At 50.5% G+C, this 24,510-nt stretch overlaps 1 protein-coding gene across 4 annotated transcripts in view; it reads right to left on the bottom strand.

Moving 5' to 3' along the window:
• The window catches only part of SMOC2 (SPARC related modular calcium binding 2), a 158,858-nt gene that overhangs the window by 104,936 nt on the left and 29,412 nt on the right, over positions 1 to 24,510 (bottom strand). For all 4 annotated transcript variants that reach the window (XM_045865902.3, XM_045865903.3, XM_064598372.1 and 1 more), the window contains exon 2: positions 5,041 to 5,212. In XM_045865902.3, coding sequence (XP_045721858.1) covers positions 5,041 to 5,212 — 172 coding nt within the window. The remainder of the gene's footprint in view (positions 1 to 5,040; positions 5,213 to 24,510) is intronic.

The following is a 24,510-nucleotide window of genomic DNA, read 5'->3' as shown; positions in this document are numbered from 1 at the left end:
CCTGCTGCTTCCATGCTGAGGCCCACTGCAAATCATTTCTTTAAATTCCAGGATCGTTAACAGGCAGTTACAGGTGGACAATCTAATGATTCACCAATGCTGCACATGACTCAGTGCTCATCAGGGTAAGTTACCCTAATCCTCATCCGCTATTTCCCCCATCCCCAACCCACCTCCCCTCTGGTCACCAGCAGTGTGTTCTCTAGAGTTAAGAGTCTGCTTCTTGGTTTGACTCTCTCATTTTTTACTTTGCTCATTTGTCTAATTTCTTAAATTCCACACATGAGTGAGATCATATGGTATTTGTCTTTCTCTGACTGACTTATTTTGCTTAGCATAATACCCTCTACATCCATCCATGTCATTGCAAATGACAAGATTTCATTCATTTTTATGTCTGAGTAATATTCCATTCCAATATATATAAATATATATCACTTCTTTATCCATTCATCAGTCGATGGACACTGGGGCTGCTTCCATAATTTGACTACTGTGGACATTGCTGTTATAAACACTGGGGTGCATGTATCCCTTCAAATTAGTGTTTTTGTATTTTGGGGGGTAAATACCTAGTACTGCAATTGCTAGATCATAGGGTAGTTCTATTTTTACTTTTTGAGGAATCTCCATACTGTTTTCCAGAGTGGATGCACCAGCTTGCATTCCCACCAACAGTGCAAGAGGGTTTCCCTTTTTTCACATCCTTGGCAACACCTGTCATTTTGTGTGTTGTTAATTTTAGCCATTCTGACCAGCATGAGATGATATCTCACTGTGGTTTTGATTTGTATTTAGCTGATGATCACTGATGTTTAGCATCTGTTCATGTGTCTGTTGGCCATCTGGATGTCTTTTTTTGGAGAAATGTCTGTTCATATCTTCTGTCCATTTTTAATTGGATTATTTGGGGGTTTGGGTATTGAGTTGCAGAAGTTCTTTATATATTTGGATACTAATCCCTTATTGGATATGTCATTTGCAAGTATCTTCTCCCATTCAGTAGGTTGCCTTTGAGTTTCATTGATTGTTTCCTTCACTGTATAGAAGCTTTTTATTTTGATGAAATCCCAGTAGTTTATTTTGCTTTTGTTTCCCTTGCCTCAGGAGACATATCCAGAAAAATACAAATCATTTTAATCCCCAGACAACTGTCCGGGCACACCATCCTTCTTAGTAAAATGTGTGAGAACTCCAAGGGTGGTCTGTGTTGAAAAGCAATGTAGAACAAACCAGGAATGGTGGTTTCTGATGAGCAGAAGTCCTTTGGTTTAAATATTGCTTCTTCAAAATACATTTCATCTCCAGATATCTGGGCTAACTCAGTCTTTGTTGAGGACACAGTAAACAAATTTCTAGTGTTAGGGGGTGCAGTTTTGGAGGCTCTGGGTGTCCTGTTTTCATGGCCCCCATGATGGGTGAGCTGCACTCTGGGCCCAGGAGACCTCTTGTGTCACTTTGCCTCATGAGGTACAAGCTGTCTGGTCACTGCAAGTTCCTGAAACCCATGTGAGAGATCGTCGGAGGAGAGCCGGGTGGTGGGAACATCTGGGGTTCTGGAGAGTCTCACACGGGCCATTTTAGAGCATGGAGGAGGCCATCCACAGTCTAGATGATGTCATCATGAACTGAAGGTTCTTACAGAGCCCCTGAGTGCCTAGGAACTAGAAGTCAATCAAAGGCAGGGAGAGAGCCTGGCGGTCATGTAACAGGTGAAGTCCGTTCACGCTCATCCAGGGAGCCATTCTTTTTTTCTTTTTAAAGATTTTATTTATTTATTTGACAGAGGGAGACACAGCGGGAGAGGGAACACAAGCGGGGGTGGGGGTGGGAGAGGGAGAAGCAGGCTTCCCGCTGAGCAGGGAGCCTGATGTGGGGCGTCCAGGGAGCCATTCTTAACAAGGAATGTTAGTTTACCAAATGTACTCGTGCAGGCATACCTCATCTCCCTTTATCAGGCAGATACTCTGCCAACCGAAGGCTGGTGGCAGACCAGCATCGGGAAGTCAGCCAGCGCCATGTTTCCAACAGCATTTGTTCACTACCTGTCTCTGAGTCACATTTCCGTGCTTCTCGCAATATTTCAAAACCTTTTCATTATTATTGTATTTGTTTGGCGATCTGTGCTCAGTGATTACAAATTACTGAAAGCTCAGATAAGGGTTGTCATTTTTTACAAATAAAGTACTTTGTAAGTAAGGTATGCATGTTGTTTACTTAGACAAAATGATTTTGCACACTTAGTAGACTGCAGGATAGTGTAGACAGAACTCATGTGTGCACTGGGATACCAAAACATTGATCGGCCTCGTTTTATTGGGATACTCACTGCGCTCGGTGGTAGGGAGCCCAGCCCGCCGTTCTCTGAGGCGCGCCTGCACTGAGTAACTTCAGAATCTATTGGAAAATCTCAGGCTGGTGCTAAGCGATGATTTAACTTTAGAATCACACAGAATGAAGCTGCCTCAAGAGTATCGATTGTTTGCTTGAGTGAATGAAGTTTTCTTGTGTGTCTGTATCTCCATCAGGTGTATCTGAGGTTTTTCACTCAAGTTTTCTCCAAAGGAATCAGAAACAGCATATAGTTTACCGAAACCTAACGGCCACCGAGAAAACAGGTACAAGGACAAAATAGGGTTCAGAACGCTGGAGACTCAGGTGGATGGGATTTGATAAATTATATTCTACTGTTTTCTACAAGTGGGAATGGATATTTAAGGAGAAAAAAATCATTTTTCATTTACAAAAATCTTTTTTTAAAGGTATGTTCTGCTTTCTTCCATCCCACGAAGAAAGGCAGAGCAAGCCTGGCTACACCAGGAATCCAGCTTGCTGCCTCTGCATGTGACCCTTCCAAGATAGCTTTTATTGTGGATGGTACACACAAGGATATATAATTCAATTAAATAATTTCCAAGGCTGCTAATTCGAATTATCGCAACTTTTATGGAATTTTTCTATAGAAGGATATTTCATATCTGTGCTTTAACATTTTAAAAACTATTTTTCCCTACAAAAGTAAAATTTAATTTGTGAACCATATGGGTTCTGTTGAACAAAAATTACAGGTCTTTACTTTGAACGCACTGTTTTCTGCTTGGGCCAGAGTTGGAAGAAGCACCTTCCTGTGCGCCCGGTGGGCGGCAGCATCAGATCCCCGGTGTCTCTGGACTCTGGTATGACACCCCACCGCAGCGCCTCCATTTCAAGTATGAATCAAATACTTTGTTCCCTGCATTTTCATAAACTCAGTAACTTACTGAAACTGAATTAAAACCACGCTTCCCGTCTGGCAACAGCTGCTTCCTTCACCTCGGGCATCCCTCTGAGAGCAGGTCCAGGAGGACGCCTGTCGCGGCCGACGCCTGGGGGAGCCCAGAGCCTGCGCACCCGGCGAAGGCGCAGCGCAGCCACGGAGGAGCCGGGTGGCGCGGTACGGCGAGGGACGCGGTCTCAGCGCAAGTCAGCTTACCTCTGTCCCTCTTCTGCCTCAGCTCCCTTTGGCTTCCCATTTCCCCCTAAGGAAAAACTCCAACACCTGATACTCCAGGTCTCCATAGTGAGATCAACCCCTTGCCTCCCACCCCTCCTGGTGTCTCTGCTCGGCCTCAGTGCTGAGGTCATGGCCCCTTAACGAAAAGGAGGAAACACTCCTTCTGTGTGATTCCCACTCGGGGAGCTGCATCTGACCACAGGATAAGAAAGGGACTCGGTGTGCAGTGCTCTGCTGTCCCCTCACAGAGAGGACCTTCCCAGCTTCCCCAGCCGGAGGGCGTCCCACTCGCATCAGCTCATGTTCAGGCCTCTCTGTGGCCTTTAAATCCTAAGGGTCGGGCGCCTGGGTGGCTCAGTTGGTGAAGCGACTGCCTTCGGCTCAGGTCATGATCCTGGAGTCCCTGGATCGAGTCCCGCATCGGGCTCCCTGCTCGGCGAGGAGTCTGCTTCTCCCTCTGACCCTCTCCCCCTCATGCTCTCTCTCTCTCAAATAAATAAATAAAATCTTTAAAAAAAAAAAAAAACTATAAAAAATAAATAAATAAATCCTAAGGGTCTAAAATACTTAGACTCTGAACCAACCACGATGGTGGAAAGAAAGCCTTCGTGAATGTGTGACCATCAGTTATGGGCAGCACACACATACCCACGTGTGGTGCCTGTGGACACGGACCTGTCCCGGGCGAGCCCACGGCCCCAGCGTGGGCGCAGGTGCTGGTCGCTGTGGGGAGCCTGGGTCTGCCGGCAGAGCACCCCTGGGGGGTCAGCAGGAGCAGGCAAGGTGCCGACTCAGTCACGTGCAGAAGTGACTCAAACGTGTTCACCTCGGATATATCATATTATGAAGGAAGGAAGAGCAGGTTATTCAGAACGTGGCCAATCTGGAGCCGAGACACGGACCACCGTGGCCGACAGAGTTTCGCCTTGCTGTGGGATTGCTGGGCCAACAGCGAGACAGAGCGGAGCCTCCTCTCAAAGGCGATTTTACTCTGTGTGGTCTTTTTTCTTAAGGTAACAGCAAAAAGAAGGTAAATCTCTTTCTGAACGCGACTGTTTGTGTTGAAACATCAGCGTGCTTTGTTGAGTCAAAGCCTTCATTAACATAGGAAGTATTTCAATGTTTTGCTCTAAGCATGTTAGCTAAATCTAAATCTGATTCTTAAATCAGGATCATCAGAAATTACAGGTGTAAAATCAACGGGAAGGAAAATCACTGACAGTCGGTGCAGGTGCTGTATGCACGTCCCATCTGCAGAGAAACAAGACGGGGTGGAAGGAAGCGGTACTGACTGGTGAGAATCCTTTCTGAAGACTCAGATAAACGTATGTCCTGATAAAATATCCCAAAGAAAGAGCATTAAACAACTTTAAAAGATGCCTCTGCTCCTGAGACTCAGAAATTACTCTTCTTCCTTATACATTCTGAAAAAAAAAAAAACCCCACAAACCTAAAACCCTTGAGCTTTTACATATAAAAATTAGCAAAGATGAAAATAACATATATGGCCTTCCATGTTAATAACAGGCTGATGGCACCCAGCTTACCTCTGCAGTTTCCTCGATAAGCAATTTCTAGCTGAGGGTCTTTGCATTTGGCACGCTGGAACTCGCAGCGAGACAGGAAGGTCCTGCCGTCTGACGCGCAGAGGGGCTTCTGCGAGGAGCCCCCACAATCCAAGCTGCAATCCTTGTCTTTATCTTGATCGACTCGCAAAAACTTGGGGGAGAAAAAAAAAAAGAAGCCAGACAAACGTCAAGAGGCGTCCTGCAGAGCCGCAGAAAACAGAAGTCTGCCTGAGGCCATGGCGGGAATCCCTGAAGAATCTAAGCCCCGGGCAGTCAGGGATCTCGAGAACCGATCCTCTCCAAGCCAGCTACACTAAGTGGTGCACAAAACTGTGAATATCTGCAGTGGGATGTGCAGGAATTCTGTTTGACCGTCAATATTTGCCCTTCCGTTTGTAAATTAGCTTGCAAGTCCCCTCCTGCATGCTCCGTGTCTTACTGCCACCCTGGAAGTTACTCCCGAGAGTCAGGAGTCCACGGAGAGGACTGGGGGTGGGCTAACCCCTTCTTGCGTCCTTGCTTGAACTAGCTTACCGTCTTCTGAATCAACGCCTGGGCCCGGGGGCAGCTGCTGGTTTCCGTGACATGCCTAGCAGCACTGCACCCCATGCATGCATGCATTGCCCCAGCATCAAGTGGACGCAGAAGTCAGGGGCCTGCCCTCACCCAGCACTGCAGGTGCATGAGAGCACAGGACCACGTGAAGGAGCCCCTGAGATGGCCCAGCAGCCCCTCCATGGCTGCCCGCGCTCCCCCTCGCCTGCTCCAGGGTCCCCATCCTTGCCTTGGTTCCTCCTGATGCCCTGACACTCCACTGCAGAGCCAGCTGTGTCTTCCAGGGGCCCGTCTGCCCACACACCCCCCCCCCTTGGTGGACAATGCCACTCTGACCTGTCCAGTCCGCACACACCGGCGGAGCAGTGAACATGAAGCCGGGTCTCAGAAGACACTTGGGAAGGCTTTGTACTACAAGATAAATGGGATCTCCACGCAACTGTGGTCACTGATGGATGTATGCCCTGCCCCGAGGTGTTTTCTCTGATTGATGGAGCATTAGCAATTCATTAAAGGAAAGAAAGGAAGGGAAAAGTAGGAAACTGAGAGCTGTGGTTATTTTTTTTTTAAAGATTTTATTTATTTGTCAGAGAGAGAGCACAAGCAGGGTGAACGTCAGGCAGAGGCAGAGAGAGAAGCAGGCTTCCTGCTGAGCGGGGATCCCGACGCGGGGCTCGATCCCAGAACCCTGGGATCATGACCTGAGCTGAAGGCAGACGCTTCACCGACGGAGCCCCCCCAGTGCCCGAGGACTGTGGCCATGACCGAGTACCGCACAGTGGTGTTTGGCCCTCTGAGTACTGTGTGTATTGAATAGGTTTATTTGGCACGTTAGTCCCAGTAATATTTATGGAGGTAGAGAGAGCAGTGCTCAGAACAGGCTGTTCGGTCTCAGAGTCCAAGCTGGGGGAAAAGTAGGAATGAGGTTCAGAAGCTTAGGGACCCTCATCCACTTGTTCCCTCATCAGTACAAGGAAAACAGGAAATTCTCAAATTTAAGATACTTCATTCCTTAAAAGGTACCATACTTCTCCCGTGAAGCTCTGCAGGTCCTTGCAGGCACTGTTAACAGAGTAACCCAAAGCTGACCCTGAGACAGCGCGGAGGGAAGGAGGACTGAAGCTGGGACGGACCCCACAGGGAGTCCGGGCCAGGCCTCGCGCCCCTGACTGGGGTCCCGGGAGGGAAGGGCCAAGTGCACTGGCCAGGAGGGGGCTGGGGAAGGTGGTCATGTCTCCGACGTCTGGATGAAGGCTCCATTCAGGAGACAGGTGACGGCAGCTGGAGGCAGTGGGGTCTCCCCTCAGTGGGGCCTGGGGCCACGGCAGGGACACACTGTTCTAACTTGCTGGAGCTCAAGCAGCATGCCCTAATGTGTCCTGAGAATAAGCTGACTTGCTAAAATGATCTGTGCTTATTTTAGCCAAGAGGCAAGTGAAGACAGATCGTTGCTCTCTCACAGTTGTGCAAAACGTTCTTTTACTTAAAAATGGGCAAAGCAAGCCCATAAAAACGCTTGATTGAATTCTGTCTCTATAGAGTTTTAAGGCCTGGTTTTTTACTTTGCCCCAAATGTGTTCTAACTTTCCAGCCACAGAGGTGCGCCCCTGGGGGCCGCCCAGTTCCTGGGAGATGCTGACGCTTCAGCGTAGTGAAATTAGGAAGTGCGTCCACTGACATGTCGCCTCCAGTTTTGTGGAGGTTTCCCCCCTTGCCTTATTCTTCCTGCAAAGCTCTGGGGGGTTTGATAGACCTCCTCTGAAAACAGCATCATGCAGGAGAGAGACATAGAGACAGACAGAGGGATGGACAGAAAGACAGACAGAGACAGAGATACACAGAGAGAAAGAGAGACAGAAAGACAGAGAAACAGAGACAGAGAGGGGAAACAGAGAGAGGAGACAGAGAGACATTCAGAGACAGAGACAGACAGACAGAGCAGAGACAGAGACAGACAGAAAGAGACAGACAGACGGACAGAGATGGGAGACAGAGTGCATGTGAAGCAAGGAGCCCACCTGAGGCTGTGAGGTGCTCAGGACCAGCCCCGCCCCATAAGCCACGCCCATCCCTGTTTCAGTGGAAAGGTGCAGTCACCTAAATCCCACTAAATTCGATGTGTAAGAGGTGGTCTATTTGCATCTCCTAACCTGAGTTAGGAAATGCAGATTACTTATGGGAAGACATTGTAATTATCATTTTCTCTGAAGAGACAGACATCTACATCTTGCAAAAAAAAAAAAAAAAAAAGGCCTAGCATTCGGGCATTTGGAATTTGACCACAATTCTTTATAATTTAATAGTGTAGAACTAACAATGGAGCTTTTCTTTGTCAGAAATAAGAGAACACATGCTTTACGCACGTTTCTCCTCCCCCCTCTCACTTTGAACAGCAGTGACGTCCCAAGGCAGACTGTGCACAGAAGAAAATGAGCTTTTACTCAGCTCTACTCTTCAACCAACAAAGCCTGTTAAAGGAAAATAAAACAGCCCTATTTTAAAGAATTCACTGTTTATTAAAAGAACTTGGTTGAGGGTCTTCAAACTAGTTAAGATAAAAGGTAATTTGCCAAATTTAGAAAGAAAGCAGACATTGAGTGACACGAAGAAAGACCTCAGAGTGCCAGGGCTCCCCGTGTCTTTTATCTTGACAAAGCGGTGCTGTTTGCCATATGCAAGGACAGTGGTGGGAGGAAGCTGCAGAGGGCGCCCGCGCAATCCTGCGTGGAAAATAAGTAGGTCCGATGCAAACGATCAAAAACACGGTCTATATTTTGCTTACTAAAAAGCAAGGGTGTAAACCAGAGGGAAAGTTAGAACAAGACCCACACGTTGAAGAAACGGGTTAAAACACACTCTTTAAATATGCATGTGGATGGATTTTCCCACAGTGATATTGATTTAAGACTTTTTTTTTTTTTTTACTGTTTATGCTACGAGATAGCGTTAAGAAATAATTAACGTAGTTCTGCAGCTGTAGGATTCACAAAAGCAAGAACTTTCTAAATCAGAGACAACTGGAAAGTGAGTATAGCTTCTCAGTGTGTTTGCTTAATCTGCAGACGAGGCTCACCCTGGGGTTCAGGGGAACAGACACACGGCGAGGACATCAGTGAAGTGAGCACACCTGCTGGGATGTAAGAGGGAATAATTTTGAAAGCAACCAAGGGACAGGTAATGAGCACGGTCACAAATGCAAGCCTGTTCAAAGGAGCAATGTCTCCCTTTAAGCTCTGAGCTTTCTCGGATTCCAGGAAAGAGTTCCCTGCTTTTTTAGCAAACCGGAGAACTGAAATCGACGATGCCAACATAGAGATCTTACCCGTCTACAACCTGCACTTAAAGGATAAAGTGAAGCCAGAGGGTACTTGTTGCAGGGTGCTTCTCCCAGTGAGACCACCTTTGCAATCACTCACTCACGCCACGCACTAGAAGAAGTACAAGTCAAGTCAGATCCAGCTTCAACTGAACTTATTAAATAATTATTGAGTGACTGCTCTCTACCTCCTCTTGTCTCCAGGACAGTGGGATCCAAAGGAGGGCCTGCCCTTGTGGAGCTTACAATTTAAGGGGCAACAAGTCTGGGACCACGGATGATCACCAGGTCACCTGGGGCCACAGAGGATCACCATGTCACCTGGGCCCACAGAGGATCACCATGTCACTTGGGACCACAGAAGATCACCATGTCACCTGGAACCACAGAGGATCACCAGGTTGTCTGGGGTCACAGAGGATCACCATGTCACCTGGGCCCACAGAGGATCACCATGTCACCTGGGCCCACAGAGGATCACCATGTCACTTGGAACCACAGAAGATCACCATGTCACCTGGAACCACAGAGGATCACCAGGTTGTCTGGGGCCACAGAGGATCACCATGTCACCTGGTTCCACAGAGGATCACCAGGTGATCTGGGACCACAGAGGATCACCGTGTCACCTGGGACCACAGAGGATCACCATGTCAGCTTGGATCACAGAGGATCACCAGGTGATCTGGGACCACAGAGGATCAGCATGTCACCTGGGACCACAGAGGGATCACCAGGTCATCTGGGACCACCCATGATCACCAGGTCAAGAGGAGGTAGCAAGTTTTTCAAGGAACATGCAGGAAGCAGAGGAAGGGTCAGCCCTTCTCTCGGGGTCAATGCTGAGAGGGTGCCTGTGACAGGAGGACCCACTAGATGGGGCAACAGGTGTGGGACAGGGTGACACAGGGGCTGCAGTAGTGCTCTGAGTACTGAACCCCAGGAGGCTTGTCTACTTTGAGTGGGGAACTAAGACAGAGCTCTCAGGGCTTGAAAGCCTCCGGGGGAAACGCAGTCCCAACCTTCGAGAAGACGCTCAGGGATGAAGGTTCTGGATGCTTCTTACGGTCAGTAGTGACAGGGACAGTCCAGACTCACTGTGAGGAAAGCAGGAGCCTAGAAACTGTCATTTTTCTCTTTATTTGCCGTGCTGCCTTCACCGTTGGCATGGTGAAGTGCTCTTATAGAGTCCTTGCTGGCTTTCGGTCCCCTGACCCATTGTTTCATGGATTCTTCTAGCTCTCTGTGGACATCTCCTTCTCACGGTGAGGCTTTGGTCCCAGCCCACAGCTGAGGATGGGCATGCACTGTGCTGTTCTGCCTGCTCTGGGTATCTCTTCCCCTTTCCCCAAACACTTCTTTTTTGTTTGTTTTCCTCACCTGCTTCCACATCAATATTAATTTCAATATTCTTGTATTTTTTGCTTTTTGTTAGCACTTCTTGGAGATAAGTCAAGAAATCTCTTGGGTTATTAATTTTCCCAGTTCATGTTAATTTGAGATTCAGTGAGAACTTGGGTATCATAAAATCCTTCTTAACAAAAAATCATGTGGATGGTATTACCTTAATACAAGAACGATCTTTGGCAAAAACAAAAAAAATCACGTTAGTCAACACTCATCATTGTTCCCTAGTATCAGAATTGACTTGTCTGCACACGGCAGACTTTGACTCTGATTCCCTATAGAAGACTGCGTGGAGGGAATTTCCAGTCTCAGGGGTCACACCCCTACCTGAGGGTCTCAGCAGATTTCCTTCATGTCAAAGCATTTACAGAGGGCTCACTGGACCTTGGGTGCTATCTCTATTAGTTCAAGGGACAACCAAGTGCCACTCTCTTATCCAGAATCCCAGGAAGAATCAAGGGATATGCCAAATGTGTATGTCACAATTTACATGTTCTTCTCGGGCTACAGCCTCAGGAAACAGCACAAGGCTGGCATGTGGGGGACATTATAGTGGACACTCAACCAACAGTCCGGAACCCACGGGACACCACCTTTACAGGCTACAGAGGATGTAGGTTCATCCATGTGCCCTTGGCAACCCCACATAGGGTCTGGTCGACAGCTGGTGCTCAATAAATGCTTGTATATCGTAACTCTGTGGGACTCACTCCGGAATGGCTAGGGCAGACGGCAGGCGAAAGAGAAGGTATTGGAACACACTGATGCAGGGATACAAGAATGAGAGAGAGCCGAGGCCATGGACAGACACGTAAGCTCAGGAGGAAGCCACGGCCGGTGCTCTCTGCCGTGACTGCGTTAGAACAAACAGCCTGCTCTCCAACCAGACAGTCCGGCCGTCTGTCCGCCACCCTCCACGGCACACGCCTTATTTGACAGGCATCCCAGGCATCTCCGGACCCTGGCACACAAAAGCTCGGACCTCAGCTCTGCCCTTCAGGGGCAGCAAAAACAAACATCCTACCTGGAGAGCCATTCCCAATGACAGGATGAAAGTTTACATGAGAAGTGTCTGAAAGTAACAATAAAAGGGATTAAGCCGCTGCCAGATTCCACTTCCTAAACACCCCGGTCTGCACACGAGGATCCCCACCACCGGCAGCTGGCTCACCACACAGACCCCCGGCCTCCCCCGCAGAGCCCCTGATTTGCAGACCTGGGGTGGAACCTGGGAAGTCCGCGACTGATAAGCAGGTCACGTGGCCGCGCAGGAGGCGCCCACCGTCGGCATGGCTGGCACCCGGCCAGGTGGTGGTGGTCGCTGCTGGCTGTGATGGCCAAGCCCCCGTGTTCCGAGGGGGGGGGGGCATGTGACTCGTCACTTCCCCAGGAGCCCCCATGCTTTCTGAGGCAGTGGAAGGAGCAACAGATGGTTGCTCTTTCTCTTGGAGTCCTCGCTTTCCTTAGACTATCAAATGCATTTCATTGATAAAATGACATTTTCAAAGGCATTCAGGCCGGAGTTCCTTTTTTGAGGCTCCTGCTCATTTCGAAGCATTTAGAACAAATTACACTAAAACACATGTTAGAGAGTAACCTGCGAAGCCGGGGAATGCATCCAGAAGCAGAGATACCAGATCGTTTGTTCCCTGGCCAGACCTCAGTGGGGACCACGTGCTCTGCAGGGAAATCATTCCCACTGCAGGCACCACGAGGCAGGAATCAGGAACCAGGACACAAGCCTTGCTGGAAGCAACCAGCTCACGCTGCCGCAGGGAGATCACCACGGCACCCAGAAGCAGGCACGAGAAACAGGAGGTGCCAGGAAGCCTCAGGGATGCTTAGGACCATGTTTGCATGCTTTAATTGTTAGAGAATGAATACCTCATGTCAGGGCCAGGGACTCCGCTCTCTGAATGAAGACCAAGCAGGGCCCAGTTCTGGGTCCGCATCTAAACACCAGCGAGACCCACACGGCGTCCAAGATACCATCTGCATTCCTATTTCTCCCTGGGCTTGTGATCTCACTCTTTCTCAGACAAGACGAATGCACAAAAGGGATTCTGAAAGTAGGGATGCTTCCCTGCTAACAAGGGTCACGGGGCTCAAGATTGCCACGGGTCTGCTTCCTGTAGGGTTTTCCTGATAAGTCTGCGCACAAAGCAGGTTCTAACAAGGATTTGCCATGTGAATGAGCTGGACAGTGGGACGTTCCTGAGACAGCCCGTTTGTGTGCAGAACAGCAAAAATCCTGAGGGAGGTGGGTGCTCAACAATGCAGAGGGGACTTCTTGGAGGAAAAGAGGGGACAAGAGAAGACCTTCATCTCTCCCATACTCATCTCCACCAACCAACACAAATACCATACCCCGAGGTGAAAGAAACCGATGCAAAAGTCTGAGTCCCTTTCTCTGTGATAAACAGAACCAAATGCCCTGTGCTCACATCCAGGGGTCAGTGTGGATGGAATGCTGTCAGGGTCTGGAGGCTAGGTGGGGAGCTCTCGGGAACACAGGTGAAGAGACCAAGGCCCTCAGGGGACACCACACACAGGTACCTCATGCGACCAATGAAGAGACGGAGGGTCCCAGAGGAGGTCACCCAACTAGTCTGTGACACAACAAGAACCACACCAAGGACTCCGCCCCCAGGCCACTACTCTCCACCGCAAGCACACATGGCAGGGTCCTCAACCCGAGGGCGCCAGGGCTGCGTCGTCTCTCTCCAGGCCCTGGCCCCAGGGCTGCAGTATTCACCCAAAACACAGGACCAATTTTCTAAAAGAAGCCTCGGGGGGGATGCATGGAAGAGGGGCTGCCTTCCCGTCCCCCTCTCCAGTTTTCATCTTCTTCCGTCTTGAAGGGCATTCAGTGCTGGCTTGTGTCTGGCATCATCAGAAGTGGAAAACAGCTTATTCCCCCTCTCACCTTGGTTTACACATTAAATCAGATTCTTCACATTTTTTAACAGTCTTGGTTTATGTTACGAGATAGCCAAGGCATGAGATCCTTCCAAGGGAATTCTCTTCACAGTTCTTTGAAATGTAGCATCTGAAACCTCTAATGCAGTCATACCACCATCCAAAATTATCATCATTATTGAATGCATAAGTACAATCTCTGAGATAGGTGGAAATGGTTCTGGAAGCCCCACATTCACTAAAAGCTGGCTGCTTCTGTAGTCCATCATCTGACACCTCTCGCTGGAGCGTCTGTATTGCCCTCCCCCAGGTGCCAACACAGGAAGAACCAGCTCTCTGCTCTAATCTGCATGCTTCATACAACACCGTCCCCACACCACCTTCCCCAGGTGCCAACGCGGGAAGGACCCCCTCTCTGCTCTAATCTGCATGCTTCATACAACACCGTCCCCACACCACCTTCCCCAGGTGCCAACGCGGGAAGGACCCGCTCTCTGCTCTAATCTGCATGCTTAAAACAAGCAAAAAGTGTTTCAGTAGAATCTGAAGCCTGGAAAGCATGAGTCTGCATTCCACCGAAACCTTTGGAACACATAGCTTACTCTCATCTCAAGCTGTGCAGTCCAGTACAGAAACCGTTAGCCATGTGCAGCCATTATTACGGAAATTAACCAAATTAGATGAGACTTAAAATTCAGGTGCTCCTCATAGGGGAAGGGAGGGAAAAAGAAAACAAGACAAAATCAGAGAGGGAGAAAACCATAAGAGATTCTTAAGCCATAGGAGACTCGGGTAGGGGGATGGGGTAACTGGGTGATGGGCATGAAGGAGGGCACATGATGGAAAGAGCACTGGGTATTCTATGCAACTGATGAATCACTAAACTCTACCTCTGAAACTAAGAATACACTATGTGTTAATTAATTGGATTTAAATAAATTAAAAAAAATAAAATTCCAGTTTTCCTTCGCACAGCTGCTCTGAGTTCCCAGAGCCACCTGTGTGTGGGGCCGACAGCAGATGATGCTGTTTGCCTCCCTGAGGACGGCTCTTTTCGACACTGCCGTCGGCAAGCAGGGAGTAAAAGGGTGTCAATCCCTCATCTAGCTCCCTAAAGCTCACGTTTTTAGAACAGTTGCAAAAGGACAAATAAAAATCAATTCCGTGGCTATATTAATAATGAAACAAATCCAAAATGCTGAGAAAAGAATCTTCTTTTGAAAAAGTTATGTTGAAAGTCCACAACTTTAAGTACAGAGGAAAGAGAAATGCCTTCCTTACAGGGAAGAGGAAGTGGACGATCCCTGCAGAGGGGCTAGGGAGGTTTCTGAGGCCGTCACCGGCCACTGCAGGGCTGCAGGGAAAGAGCAGGAGTGGCGAGCAGAGCGAGGGGCAGCCGGGGGCCCGTGGGAAGGGGAGGAAACTCTTCCCTGGGGGGCCACGGGGCCACGCAAGCCCAGAGCGGCTGCAGCGGGGGCCCTGTGTGGTCTGAGTGAGCACAGAGACACACGCCCAGAGTCCACAGGCTGCTCGAAACCGCGGCTTCACTCGCGCTCCTGGGTCGCTGCCAACCAGGCGTCTTCTCTGTCCACGAGGCACCCGAAGCATCGCACACACGCCACCCACACTTTACAGACCAATTAAATGTCCTGAAGAGACAGAGAGAAAACTTTGGGGTTTTCCGAGGGAAATGTCAGAAGTCTGGAAGCAAGCGCCACAGCGTTGCCTGGAATCGCACAGATGGCCCTGGGTTAACGTCAGGCAGCGCCAGACAAGCTCATGAAAGAATCGAACGTGCCATCGTGGGTGTCCCAGAGCCCACAGCCTCCAGTCGGGGGAAGTGCACCCCAAAGTCCCGAGGGCTGGGAGTGAGGGAGTTTCCTGGATGTGCAGAGTCCCTAATTCCATGACTCATTTAGAGAGTGGAGTCCGCATCCACGCATGGGCTCTCCACATCCTCAGACACACCCTGGCTGATTAGCCTTGGAACTTGGGGGTCAGGAACCAGTGCTCTGATCCAGCCGGGCCAATGGACACCTGCGATTCCCAGAACCCCCAAACCCCTGGTCAGGGTCAGGGCAAATCAGCAGCTGCGCCCTTGGTGGCGTGGCTCAGGGACTGGGCTGCTCCAGCAGGGGCTGGGCTGGCTTTGGGGGGAAGAAGCACAGAACAGCAACGTTAGGAGAACTACACCCTCAGATGATGTCTGCTCCGAGGGCTGGGGCTTCCTGCCCCAGAGAATCAGTCACATCCCAAGTCAGAGCACTGCTAAGTTCCAACATCCTTATCAAGTTTTTCCCATCTTCTTAGCAGTGACGACGTGTCCAGGAAATATTTCTAGTGAAGGTTCATTTATCCAAGAAGATTTTGATGGGTTCTTTCCCTGGAGTAAAGCATTTCAGCGGAAGTCCAGAAAAATGCTAGGTGTTAAATTCGGGAAAACAGGAGAGGGAGGAAGAGAAGACTCTTATATCCCTGCAAGTCTCCTAAACAGGATGAAAGACGGGATTGCAATGGTGCCCGCCCCAGGGTCCAGCCTACTGGCCCCAGACGCCGCGCTCTGCCATCGCACCAAGAGTAAATCCACTGGGACCGCCTAAGAGGGGAAGCTACTCTGAGCAGCATCTGCTATGACTATTTAACAGCCTCGCCAAGATTTGGGCCGATATGCTTGGAATCTCGTCAAACCAAGAAAACAGTGAGGTTTATAATAGAAACAGAGACACACTTTAATTTAGGATTGTTCCAAAAGCATCAGAATGGTTCCACACTCATAACACTTGGAACCCACGGCTACTGACATGCAAAGCTCACAGAAGTGGCTGCTGCATGGAAACCAGTTACGTTTTCTGAAGGGTGACTCCTCCGTTAGGAGCTCGCGTCAAATAATCCTGGACGGCAAAAACCAGGGAGGACCCCAACAACAACAAAGGTGCTTAAAAACTAGAATGCGTGGCCGATGGAATAGGTTTTCTCAGCTGCCATTTAACTGGGGAAAGAAAACCAGGATTTATTCACTTTTCTGAAAAAAGAAATATATCTGCATTATCAACTTGCTCATCTATAATTAATTTTAACCAACCAGGGTGTAATATACCTAAAATTTTGATATTAATATATCAAACTAATACAATTTTAGGTGATGATACTATTGTAGGGCCAAATCTTATCACAGTGGTGTCCATTCTGAAGATATCTTTATACTTTGAACGTCATTTCCTGAAGTTTCCCTTTGGTTCTGGAAGCCTGGCATCCGTTGGAGTTCCACAGTATCTTGCACAAAGTGATGGGAATTGAGTTTTTAACAAACCTCTGCTGGTGAAGATCAATGTTCCAGCCAGTGTCCTTCACAGAGATCACTTCTGAGCATCTAAACATTCCATCAGTTTCATCTTTATTTCAATTTTCAAGGTCTTCCTTGGTAACTACCTTCCCACAATTTATGAAAGACTCAAGAAAACGTGCCGGGTGACACCAAATTTCCTCCTATAGAATCTGGTTTAACCCAGCAAGCCAGGCACAGCATGGGGAACGGGAGAAACGCCCCCCAGTGTGCCGATGGTGCTGGTGGAGAGCCGCGGGCCACGCTCGGGTGGAGGCGCTATTCCGTGGGGGGGACCAGTCCGCCACACGCATGCACCTCTCGCCGCTGTCTGCATGTGGTCTCTCCAAGCATGGCTGACCTGCGACCGCTGTCGTCCCCGAGCCCGGAGAGAAGCCTGTCCAGCTCAACCGACCTTACATGATTTGTAATGATGTTCCCTTCGTCTTGTGGTGCCTCGGGCGCTCACACGGCCCCTCCAGCCTCACCGTCTCCCCTCCAGCCCTGGACTGTCCCTGAAGGGGGAACCGGCCGGCTTCCCATGAACCAGATCTGAGCAGCGGCAGCTGTGAGAACCAGGTGTCTATGTGGGCACGGGTGGGTGCAGGTGGGTGCAGGCGGCTCTGCCTTCCAGCCTCGGGGAGAGTCTGGCTCTAAAACCTAAGGGGACTGGGAGGGGGCAGATGTAGGGAGAAATGACAGTCTTTCTTTGAGCCAAATCAACTTCACGCTTGAGTGCGTGCGCGGCCCATCTCCAAGAGGATGGGGTCCAGGCCACGAGGACTCCCTGAATGGCAAGCTAAAACTGCCATCGAAACACAGTGGGCATTTCCACTCGTGGTAGAAAGGGCCTTTTTTGCCTCCAAAAGGAATTCCCCTTCAACTACAACCTGCAATTTTTCACGCACAAGTAAAAGATGAGGAGACGTTATTCTGTTTGAATAAATTCATTGGTAATTCCAGAAGCAAATTCAATATCAGAATGAACTAAAATACAAAGAGATCAATTAATTGAAGGAATTTAATAAATTGGAAGACTGGCTTCTGGCAGGAGGATAGTGGTTCCCTGAAGGAGAGGGGATGCGGGATGGGCACCTGGTCCTCCGATGGCCACGCTGGTATTGCTCTGTAGTCAGCAACATCAAGATTTGCTCCAGAAAAGACCAAAGACGCCGAACAACACAGCTCACTCTCCCAGGTTTGTAAAACCACCTGGTTTTAGTCTCGCTAATACAGCCAACAGGGCAGTTGTTCTTTGAAAATACCAAAGTAAAATTACGTAAACCCAAACGGCTTTTCTGCGTCCGTGTCTGGTAAGATCAGAACATCCCTACGGCTCATACGTGCAGACATTTTAACTCCACTATCCAATCAGTGTTTTGGTTCAAGATTTCATGAATACTTTATTAGCACGAATAACAATTTAGGTCTTCAGACACAAACGCGCGGCCTGACTCCATCAGGCATCACTCAGGAGGATTTCTGGGCTCCCTGGCCCCACATGCTGGTTCTGAAAGAGACACCCTTCTTGCCCTGGACTCCCAAGCCAGTTCTCACGTGCTAGGGAAACTATCTTAGCATCGATAATTTCGCATAGACAAATTACGTTGTGACTTTGTTAAAATAAAGTCAGTTTGTGTTGAGCATTGTGCGTCTCTGGCTTCATCACTCCTCCTCCTCCAGCCTTAGCTGGACCCGGACCAAGAGCGCGGCCCTGCTCAGAGACAGATAGGGAAACTATTTGCCATGACCTGAGCTGACCCACCATGAACTCTACCGGATGATACAGAAATATTTCCCGTTGTCAGGAGCGACCACCCGGAGTTATGCAGGGTCACCCTTCATGAGGGAGACACGTCCCCTGCCCTGTTTAAGTGACATGTGAGCGCACTCCAGCAGATGCAGGAGGCTGCCCTCCACGTCCTACCCCAGTGTGAGTGGGGAGTGCAAACCCCAGACCCCATCGGCCCCGGCTGCCATGGGTGTGTGGCCACGGCAAGGGCGCCGAAGGGGACACATGCCACGTGAGAAGCTTGTGGCTCCCTAGCTGGGCCACGACACACCCATGGCACAGGATCTGAGTTTGCCACCTGCCATCCCAAAGCCTCCCGGGCCAGTGCCTGAGCTGCCCCGGGGACGGCTCTACCCCAATTTGAGGCAGACTTCATCATTTATAAAACCGGAGCATGAGGGCGCCTGGGTGGCTCAGTCGGTGAAGCTCCCGATTCTTGATCTCAGCTCAGATCATGATCTCAGGGTCCCGGGATCAAGCCCCACGTCCGGCTTCGTGCTGAGCGCAGAGCCTGCTTGGGGATCTGCTCTCCTTCTCCCTCTGCCCCTCCCCACTTGTGTGCGTGCTCTCTCTCAAAACTAAATAAAAATAAATGGGGGGCATGACAGGATTGCTCAGGTCCCACAAAGCTTTAAAGTCGGGAACCTCTTTCCGCCCACCACTTGTCTCCGAGGCCCACCGTGTGCTTCAGAGGGAGGTGGGCAGGCGCCCCCGGGCGGGAGCCATGCGCCCTACACTTGTTAGGTGTCGTCAGCCCCGCTCAGGGACTCTCACCCCCTGTGCAGCCACCTCCCCCGGCACACAACATTTTGTACACTGTGCAGGGTCCTGGCCCCTTCCGAGGACGCGTCCCTCTTCCCTCCTGGAGATGGAGCTGTGTGCTGGAGCGCCTGGAGCCGCTGACTGAGGGGCTGGGTCCCCTTCGCCTCCCCCTACCAGAGCACTCAGAAATCAGGCTGTCCCCTCACTGCCTCACGCACACGGACTCGCCCCAGACCCGTAAAAGCAAGGCTGCAGGTCAGAAGGCAACAGACGGAATCGGGTTTGTAGACACTGTTGTGGGCTGAGCGGTGTCCCCCTCCAGAAACATTCCATCTTAGCCCCGGTACCCGTGAATGTGACCATATCTGGAAATAGAGTGTTTGCTGACATGATCAATTGACGATGAGGTTACACTCAACTAGGGTGGCCCCTGCATCCAATCGCTGGTGTCAGGGGTTGAATTCTGTCCCCCAAAATCCATATGTGAAGTCCTAACTCCCACCACCCCAGAATGTGGCCTTGCTTGGAAATAGCTGTTACAGATGTAAGCAGTTAAGTTGAATTGAATCATGTTAAAGCAAGATAAGCCTTTACTCTGATAGGACTGTCGTCCTGTAAAACAGAGAAATCTGGACACACACACGCACATGGAGAGAATGCCGTGGGAAGATGAACGACTGCACACAGACACGAGAGGCCGGGCAGGGGCCTGGGGCAGATTCTCCCTCCCAGCCCAGAAGGACCCCCTGCGGACACTTCGCTCTCTGACTTCAGCCTCAGAACCGGGAGACAACAGACGTCTGTGGTCCACGGTCGTGTGTCACAGCAACCTGGGGACGCTAACAGACAGGCAACCTGGTAACAACAAAGGAGTGAAGTAACAGAACTGTGTTGTCACTGCAATGAAAAATGCCCCAGTCAAAATGATTGGGAAAATGTACTGCTTTACATATAAGAGATGCACAGATTACCCCAAAAATGCTCAAAAGGGTGAGGCGCCTGGGTGGCTCAGTCGTTAGGCGTCTGCCTTCGGCTCAGGTCACGGTCCCGGGGTCCTGAGATCGAGCCTCGCATCGCTCAGTGGGAAGCCTGCTTCTCCCTCTCCCGCTCCCCCTGCTTGTGTTCCCTCTCTCGCTATCTCTCTCTGTCAAATAAATGAATAAAATCCTTTTAAAAACACTCAAAAGAGGAAAGAGAGCTGCATCTATATGTAGATTTAGTGCCATGTATATGCATCTTCTTTGATCAATGGTTGCTCTTAAATTCAGGCTGTGTTTGCCTCCTTTGTAGGTATTATACTCCCAGGTGCCTGGGTAGCCCAATAAATGCTAAAATGCCTCCCTGTGCAGAACCAAGCTTCCCAGATCTTTTCTGCGTATTGTACTTTCTAAAGTACAGATGTTTGCAGGCCCAAGGAGAGGTAGTGGGCTGAATGGTTTAGAAGCCAGAGATGAGGGCACCTGCGTGGCTCAGTTGGTTAAGCAACTGCCTTCGGCTCAGGTCATGATTCCGGAGTCCTGGGATCGAGTCCCGTATCGGGCTCCCTGCTGAGCGGGGAGCCTGCTTCTCCCTCTGACCCTCTCCCTTCTCATGCTGTTTCTCTGTCTCTCTCTCTTTCTCTCAAATAAATAAATAAAATCTTAAAAAAAAAAAAAAAAAAGAAGCCAGAGATGGGCCACGCGTGTTTGCCAACAGCAATCCTAACGGCACCTGTGCCCAATGCCTAGCGGGAACAGACTGCTGAGGAGAGCGGGTCCTGGAGGGTGACAGGCGCCGGGAGCCGGGCGGCCCCCCTGGTGCCCGAGGGGGCAGAGCAGCCACAAACCCCAGAGCTGCACACCGAGAGGGGGGTGGCCAGAGGACCAGCCTCGCCTGTTACCAGGGAGAGTGTGACTCCGAGGACAGGCACCTCTGATGGCTCATCAGGGAGAAGAGGAGAAAATGAGACGAAGGGCAAAAGGTCCGCTCTGTATGGCTGAAGGAGGTGAGCAGTGATGTGGAGGAAGAAGGGGGCTGGGGCGCCGTGGACCACGGTCACCGTGGACGGGGGCAGTGAATGCCGCGGCGGGCGCTTGCTGTTTCTTCGGGAGCACTCTGCCCTGGCCAGCAGGTGCACAAACCGGGTCTCTGCAGGCGGTGGTCGTGCGGGTCTGCGGACCTGCCGGGGCCTCCTCGTCAGAATGCGCACATGCTCCCTGCCCCCGCGCCCAGCGGCTGCCTTCTGTCCGCTCACATGCGGCCCAGAAATGAACGAATTCGTTCACTGAAACACAACAAAACCACAAGCCCACTCTGGCCTGGCCTGGATATGGCGGCCGCAGACGTTTACGGAGGCCCCGAACACGCTAGAACGCACCCCGTGCGCGCTGCACCCACAGGCTGATACCATGAGGCTGGCGTTTGTGACTCTTGCACGAAAGGCCACTGTGAAGGCTGAGGGCTCGCCCAGGACCCCTGCTCTGTAATGAAAAGTTACCAGATGTGGACTTGGAGGGCAGAGTCGGAGCCAGGAGCCCTGGTTTGGTAAGACTCTGCAGACCGCAACAGAATCGGAGCAAACTAAGCAGGGAGTCCGGTTTTCGCAGCCGGGCCTCCGAGCGCTCTGCGCCTGATTCATCGGTGCTCACGATGGGTTTGGATGTCCTTGCGGCTCTGGGCAACGAGGCCCTCGGAGCATCTAGTGCAGACAAAAGCCCGCGCAGACCCCCACCTTGCGGCACTGTTCCCCGCGGTCTTCGTGCCGCGGCAGCAGGAGACAGCATGATGCAGCTCCTCTCCCCGGCCGTGTGTCCCCCCCGACGCAGTGGCCGGGCTCCCCTCAAGTGACACGGAAGTGCATGAACTGAGAGGCGCATGTGTGGGTCACAGTTCGGAGCTATCCGCGGGTGAAGATGAAATGCCACTTTCAGAGTCCACGGCTGGGACCTGATCTCCCTGTTCTGCCCTCAGACTTCTTCAGCGGCTCTGGAAACGGAACCCATTCCCGTGGCCGTATCCCTCCGGTGAACACTGAGCGGCCTCTTGGGCTGGACCCAGACTGGACCGGGGAGCCCACAGCGAGATGGGGAGAAGACAGGAGCTTAACGGCACAGCGCAAGCCCCTTGAGGAGGAATGGGGAGCACCCTCCCAAGTCTTGTCTTGGTTCCCAGACGTTCTGTGGCTCAGTTCATAGGTGCTAAGAATTACTCAGAATATTACAAAATTAACCTATTATGTGAAGTACTTTCAAATTTGATGAAGAGCCACAGGAACCTAGAGGGAAACTCCCGAATTTTATTATTAATACACAGAACCTACTAGCATTTTCCGTTTCCTGATTCCCTTTAGTCTGGGGAGCAGAGCTGCGTCCTCAATGTAGTTTATAAACACTTTGTAACATATTTATCAATGACCGACCACACATGACGATCTTGCCAGGACTCACAAATATAAATCAAGGACTGTGTCTTTAGTCGCTAATCAATGGCGAATCCTTCTCTGTAAACCTGAGTGGTTCAAAACCAGAGGTCCCCAGCATAGATGTGCCCGCTCTCTCTCGGAGCTCAGACACCCTGCACGACCACCCTCTGTCCCGCAGACAGCACTTGAAACTCGAAGACAGCTGGAGGGCTGAGCTGAAAGCTGTCTGCCTCAGATGAACCCCATTCCTGTCAACCTGTTGCCACACCAGGCATACGGACACTCCGTTCCAGCGGGTCACCTCCATCTGGCTCTCTAGAAACACTCTCCTACCCACCCCCTGCTGCTGGCCTACCCACGCCGACCTCCGCTACGGGGAGGAGTCCCATCTCTGAGGACTCAGCTAACTGTCTGGGTCCCCTATGCCATGGCTCACCAACCCAACCACAGTCACCCTTCCTTTATTCAAATGCCTTCAACCATTGACGTCCTAACTGCCTCAAGACAGAGGAAGTCCAGACTGTTCTCTTTTTATTCCAGGTCTTTACGCCTTTGTTCCCTGTAAGACGGAAGGTCTCCAAGGCCAGGAGCTGTGGTTTATGATGCCGTGCACCTTTCCTAACGTCCGGCGGTGAGCGCGCCCCGTGCATCACTCCTGACACCCCGCGGTGGGTGCACAGCAAGTGTAAGGCACACCGATGACGCGGACCCACTTTGCTTCACAGATGCTACCGGCCAGGAATCCTTATAACGAAGAATAGTGAATGTCCTCTGTGCTGTGCTGTTCCTCTGGGGGAGGAAACGAGAGGGGTGGGCCCAGGGGGAGTGTCTAGGGGCCACTTCCTCACGGAGAAGCCAGGCCCAGGAGACCCCAAGCAGTCTGTGAAGCACGACAACTCTTTGTAGAGTACACAGTGCTGGAGAAGTGTGACACGGTTGTGTTCCGTGTTTCAGTTTCCGTCTCATCCCAAAACAGCAAACATATTCGGGGAGAGCTCTTGAGAACATCCCACCCTCCCTCGTGCACATGCACACACACTCGCATGCGCACAGGCTCGCACGCACACACATGCACGCTCGTGCACACATGTGCATGTGCGTGTGCACACACGTGCCCGCACGCACACATGTGCATGTTGCATGCACACGCACACACACTCTCCCAGCGAGCTGCCGAACCCGCCACAGACGGCCAGGCGGACTGTGGTGAACTATAACATCTTCAGCACACGTGCATCTTGTTCCTTCATTTCCTCTTCCTGCTGGGCCCAGAGACGGACACAGAACAAAGAGAAAGGGCTCAGTTACACGTCCGTCACTTCCAACTGTCCTCTTCAACTCACTCGGTAGAGAAAAGAGGTTACAAAAATACTCATAGAAGAGAAATCAATGATTGGAAGTCCATCTAAATGCACACTGCATGACTAAGTACCACACAATGAGTCCAAAGTATACATTTTCACACTCTGTGACTGAACAGTTGAATAACAGTGATCTGGAGTCCAGATTCTTAGATCAAAAACCAAGAAAAGCAGATTTGCTGATTCTGAGCTGTAAACGGTGACTTGTTCCAAGTAGTTCCAAAAGCTTCAAGAGTTTCACAGACTCAGACACCCTGACTAATTCTAAGCATGTATTAGAAGCCTTTAAAATGTTGATGCACAAGTCCATACCCCAAATATATGTGAAGAAAAAAATCAGAAAAGCACACATTATGCACAGTATTGCTCATTGCAATCTTATTTCTTTTTTTTTTTAAGATTTTTTATTTATTTATTCTTCAAAGACAGAGAGAGAGAGAGAGAGAAGCAGAGGGAGAAGCAGGCTCCCAAGGAGCAGGGAGCCCGATGCGGGACTCGATCCCAGGACCCTGGGATCATGACCTGAGCCGAAGGCAGACGCTTAACCATCTGAGCCACCCAGGCGCCCTGCAATCTTATTTCTAATAGCAAAGTAAATCTGAAAGAACTAAATAT

Source organism: Mirounga angustirostris, unplaced genomic scaffold, assembly GCF_029215605.1.
Source record: "Mirounga angustirostris isolate CCGP_5_RB_7025 unplaced genomic scaffold, mMirAng1.0.hap1 SCAF_8, whole genome shotgun sequence".
Classification (NCBI taxonomy): Eukaryota; Metazoa; Chordata; class Mammalia; order Carnivora; family Phocidae; genus Mirounga; species Mirounga angustirostris.
Note: the sequence above shows the minus strand (reverse complement) of the source record. Positions and strands in the feature narration are given on the sequence as shown.